The sequence below is a fragment of the Fonticula alba genome (genome assembly GCF_000388065.1).
Source record: "Fonticula alba strain ATCC 38817 unplaced genomic scaffold supercont2.1, whole genome shotgun sequence".
NCBI classification, from domain to species: domain Eukaryota; order Rotosphaerida; family Fonticulaceae; genus Fonticula; species Fonticula alba.
In genome coordinates, this window is record NW_009242971.1 from 3,463,669 (window position 1) to 3,467,424 (window position 3,756).

The window sequence follows — 3,756 nt, forward strand, 5'->3', positions numbered from 1 at the left end:
GGGGGAGGCCACAGCCGGGGTGTGTCTTTCACGCGGGCTTGCTCTCCCGCGGCATCTGTCGCCGCGCCCATGCCAGTCTCCTCCGCGAGCATTGCCAGCCTGGCAGGAAGTGACCGAGCGCGCGGGACAGCGAGCGGCCGGCGGGCCTGATGGGCTAGCGGCCAGCCGGTGACACGCCGGCCCGGCGGTCACATGCACCCCTGCCTCCTTCCTCCCTTTCTCTTTCCCTCTCTCCCCTCCTGCCTTTCCCCCCCCCCCCTCCACTCCCCTCCCCTCCCCTCCCCTCCCCTCGTCCCTCGATCATATCCGTGCTTCTGCTCTCCACCGGTTGCTTGCCATCGCTGTCGCTCCTCACCGAGGATGAACGAAAGTCGCCACTCCTTGCTCAGCTGGGCCAACGAGCTCCTTGCCATGAACATCACCAAGATCGAGGAGTTTGGCACCGGGGCCCTGTATTGCCATATTGTTGACTCGGTTTACAGTGCGTGTCCCCCGTAGGGCAGGGGAAGGGAGCTGCATGTGTGCATCCGTACATGTGTCAACATGCCTGGCTTCTGCATTGACCTGCTGGCCGCCTTCTGACGCAATTGCCCCCCCAGACGATGTTCCTCTCAACCGAGTCAAGTTCAACGCTCGCCAGGAATTCGAGTATGTCAACAACTTCAAGATCCTGCAGGATGCCTTTACTCGGCACTCCATCAAGCGTGTGCGTTGTGGTGTTCCCCCCCCCCCCCCCCCACCGCCCCGCCCCCCGGTGGCTGCTTTTCCCCCCGGCCCCCTGCCTTTCACTCTCCGCCTCTGTCTTTGGCTCTGGGCTGGGCTAGGCTAGGCTGGGCTGCCCCTCTCTCCTCCGTCTGGCTGACATGTGGCATTGCAGAAAATCCCCGTCGACCAGCTGATCAAGTGCCGGATGCTGGATAACCTGGAGTTTGTCCAGTGGATGAAGCGCTGGTGGGAAACCGTCTACCCGGGGGATTACAAGCCACTGGAGCGCCGCCAGCAGACCGGGGCCGTGGCTGATGGGCCGGCTGCCGGGGCGGGCGCCGCCACCGCGGGGCCTGCTCGGCGTCCGGTGGCTGTGGCCAGTCGACCGGTCCCAGCGCGCGCGACCACCCCGGCACCGGCTGGTCCGGGTGCTGCTGGCTCGGTTGCCGGGGCAGGTGTCGGCACGCGCCCGGCGGCAGCCTCGTCTCGGTCGGCTCCGGTCTCCGGGCGATCTACCTCGACCAGCCTGTCACCAACCCTGTCGGCCTCGGATGGCCAGTCGGCGCCTGCGGCCGGCTCTGCCGGTGCCGGCCAGCCCTCGGATGCAGCCCTGTCCCTCCTGTCGCGCTACCAGGAGCAGGTCCAGTCTTTGAGCGAGTCCATCGCCGAGCGGGATCTCATCATTTCCGGCCTCAAGAGCGATGTGGACTTCTACTTCAGCAAGTTGCGTGAAGTGGAGATCGTCGTTCAGCGGACGGTCCTCCAGCTGCAGGGGGCCGGTGATGGGACGGCCACCGACCCGGCTCCGAGTGTGGAGCAACTGCTCGCCGCCATCCAGAGCGTCATGTATCGCGTGGCCGATGGGTATGAGATTCCGGCCGGAGCGCCGCCGGTCGGGGCTCCGACCACTGCCCCGAGTGCTGGCGCCCCGACCGCAAGCATGCAACTTGACGAGCCGGAGGAATTCTAGAGATCGACCAGCCACCTTTCCTTTGTCGCTCGCACACAGGTGGACAGGACAACCATCGCACTGATACACATGCCCCCGCCAGGGCGCCCTCGCTCATTTCACCTTCCTCCCCTCCCCACCCTTTGAATATACGGCAAATTGCTACCCGGGGAAAAAGAGGCATGGCGATCGGTTACATGTCTTTGTGTGTGTGTGTGTGTGTGTGTGTGTGTGTGTGTGTGCAGGCGTCATCAACACACAGAGGCAGGCAGGCAAGCAAAGGTGGCACACAGGGGACCGGGACGGGGCGGGGGAAAGACAGTGCCGGGAAGGAGAGGGAGCACGAGGTCGGCTGGGAGGGGGCCGGCCCGGTTGCGCGCACGGGTAGCAGAGCTGGGCCATTTACACGCATCGGCGGTTCAGGGCCACATGGCCGGACTCCTCCCACTCGGCGCGGCTGACCCACTTGGTACCGAAGCTGGAGAGACTGGTGACAATGCTGCCCCCGGTCCAGGCCATGTTCCGCCGGTCCATGGGCGATGCCTCAGCGATGATGCGCGGCTGCTGGAAGGACTGCAGGCGCTGGCCCAGCTCGGCCGACAGGCGGCTGGCCAGGCCGTCGATTGCCGAGCACCCTCCGGCCAGGGCAATGTGCGATGCCAGAGCCGCGCGATTGTCCACATCCACATTGGCCAGGCAGCGCTCAATCAGCTCCGGCAGGCCCAGGTAGTTGGAGGATTCGGCCCCTGGGGTGTGGCTGACGCTCGGCGGCAGGCCGGCTGTCGGGTAGCTGATCGGCAGCCCATACGCCTGGAGGATGTCACGCGGGTTAAAGAGAACCTCCCCGCAGACGGCTCGCTCCAGGCCGCCGTACAGGTCGTTGAAGCCGCACGGGAACTCGTACAGTCGCTGGGATCCGTGGGCACTCACAGACAGGCTGGTATGGGCTTGCGCCCGGGCGGCACACCCGGCGGCCGAGGTGTCCGAAAAAGAGGGCAGCGGGCTGGGAGGAACGGCCGTGATGGACTGGCGCCAGTCGGCGGCCACGCGCTGGTGTGGTTATGCGCGGGCGTGGGAGTGGGCGTGTGTGTGTGAGTGTGTGAGTGTGTGAGTGTGTGAGTGTGTGAGTGTGTGTTTGTGTGTATGTGTGTATGCGTGAGTGCATGCGTGCATATTAGAGAGGAGTGGGGAAGGAGGACACAGTATGAGGGTGGAAGGTGGGCCAGACGGGACACAAGGGTAGTATGGAGGAGAGGAGCCGGGAAATGCGCACCAGCTGATGGAAAGAATGGAAGGAAGGATGTGTGTTGGGGAAGGAGCGGGTTTTGAATTGGGCCGGCTGGCCGGCGTTGGTGGCTGAGGAGGGAGGAAGGAGAGGGGCGAGGGGGCAGGGACGAGGGAGAGACGGGGAGACGAAAGGGTGAGAGTTGATACCAAAGCGAGGGCGTGCGCCGGGGGAGACGACAAGGAAAGCTGTCGGCTGGCGTACGGCGCTTGTCCAGGACCAAATAGCCCGGGGTGATGGTGTGGTTGGGCCCAGGCCGGAGAGTTCGGCGCTGGGGGCTCCCCGTGGTCGCGGCAGAGGCTGCCGCCTGGTCCTCGCCCGGGGCCACACCGAAGGCGACCTCGCGCTTGGCCACCGCATGCAGGGCCAGCGCGTCGAGCAGGTCACCACCAAGAGGCTGCCAGGCGATGGCCTTGCGCAGGGCTATTCCATCGAGCACCGGCGTGACCGTGGTCTTGGTGGCACCAATGTCCACCACAAGGGCGGTGGCGCGGTGCGAGGCGAAGGCCGCACACACGGCATCTCGGGCCACGTAGAAGGCCGGCAGGGAATACGTCTCGAACATGTGCTCAGCCAGGGTATTCCGGAAGGAGGGCGGAGCAAAGGAGGGCTCGATCATGAAGAGGGGATCCTATTGCCAGGGGTCGTCGCAAGAGGAGGCCACGCAGGCCAAGCCAGGAGCCCTTTGGGTCAGTGAATGGGCCCCGTGCGAGCGCGCGCGCGCGCGCGGATGCGTATGCGTGTGTATGCGTGTGTGTGTGGGGGGGGGGGGGGGAGGGGGGGGGGGCAGGGGAGAGGGGGGCTTGGCCGGCCGGGC

At 65.8% G+C, this 3,756-nt stretch overlaps 2 protein-coding genes across 2 annotated transcripts in view; one reads left to right on the top strand and one right to left on the bottom strand.

The window, feature by feature from the left end:
- Positions 1 to 265: 265 nt before the first annotated feature.
- H696_00741 (hypothetical protein) lies at positions 266 to 1,831 on the top strand. Its single transcript, XM_009494624.1, has 3 exons — positions 266 to 481; positions 600 to 706; positions 878 to 1,831. The coding sequence occupies exons 1-3, from the start codon at positions 361 to 363 to the stop codon at positions 1,673 to 1,675; spliced, it is 1,026 nt and encodes a 341-aa protein (XP_009492899.1). The 5' UTR covers positions 266 to 360; the 3' UTR covers positions 1,676 to 1,831.
- A 47-nt stretch (positions 1,832 to 1,878) lies between these two features.
- Positions 1,879 to 3,756, bottom strand: part of H696_00742 (hypothetical protein) — a 2,769-nt gene continuing 891 nt past the window's right edge. Inside the window, exons 4-6 of the mRNA XM_009494625.1 lie at positions 3,144 to 3,570; positions 2,928 to 3,010; positions 1,879 to 2,704 (exon numbers count right to left, since the gene is read on the bottom strand). Coding sequence (XP_009492900.1) covers positions 2,057 to 2,704; positions 2,928 to 3,010; positions 3,144 to 3,570 — 1,158 coding nt within the window. The 3' untranslated portion in view covers positions 1,879 to 2,056. The remainder of the gene's footprint in view (positions 2,705 to 2,927; positions 3,011 to 3,143; positions 3,571 to 3,756) is intronic.

What these genes read in the sequence shown, in the direction of transcription:
- H696_00741 (XM_009494624.1), top strand. Translation starts at nt 361, where the DNA reads ATGAACGAAAGTCGCCACTCCTTGCTCAGCTGGGCCAACGAGCTCCTT. An exon ending in TATTGTTGACTCGGTTTACA is followed by an intron (nt 482 to 599) that starts GTGCGTGTCCCC and finishes TTGCCCCCCCAG; the next exon opens with ACGATGTTCCTCTCAACCGA. An exon ending in CTCGGCACTCCATCAAGCGT is followed by an intron (nt 707 to 877) that starts GTGCGTTGTGGT and finishes GTGGCATTGCAG; the next exon opens with AAAATCCCCGTCGACCAGCT.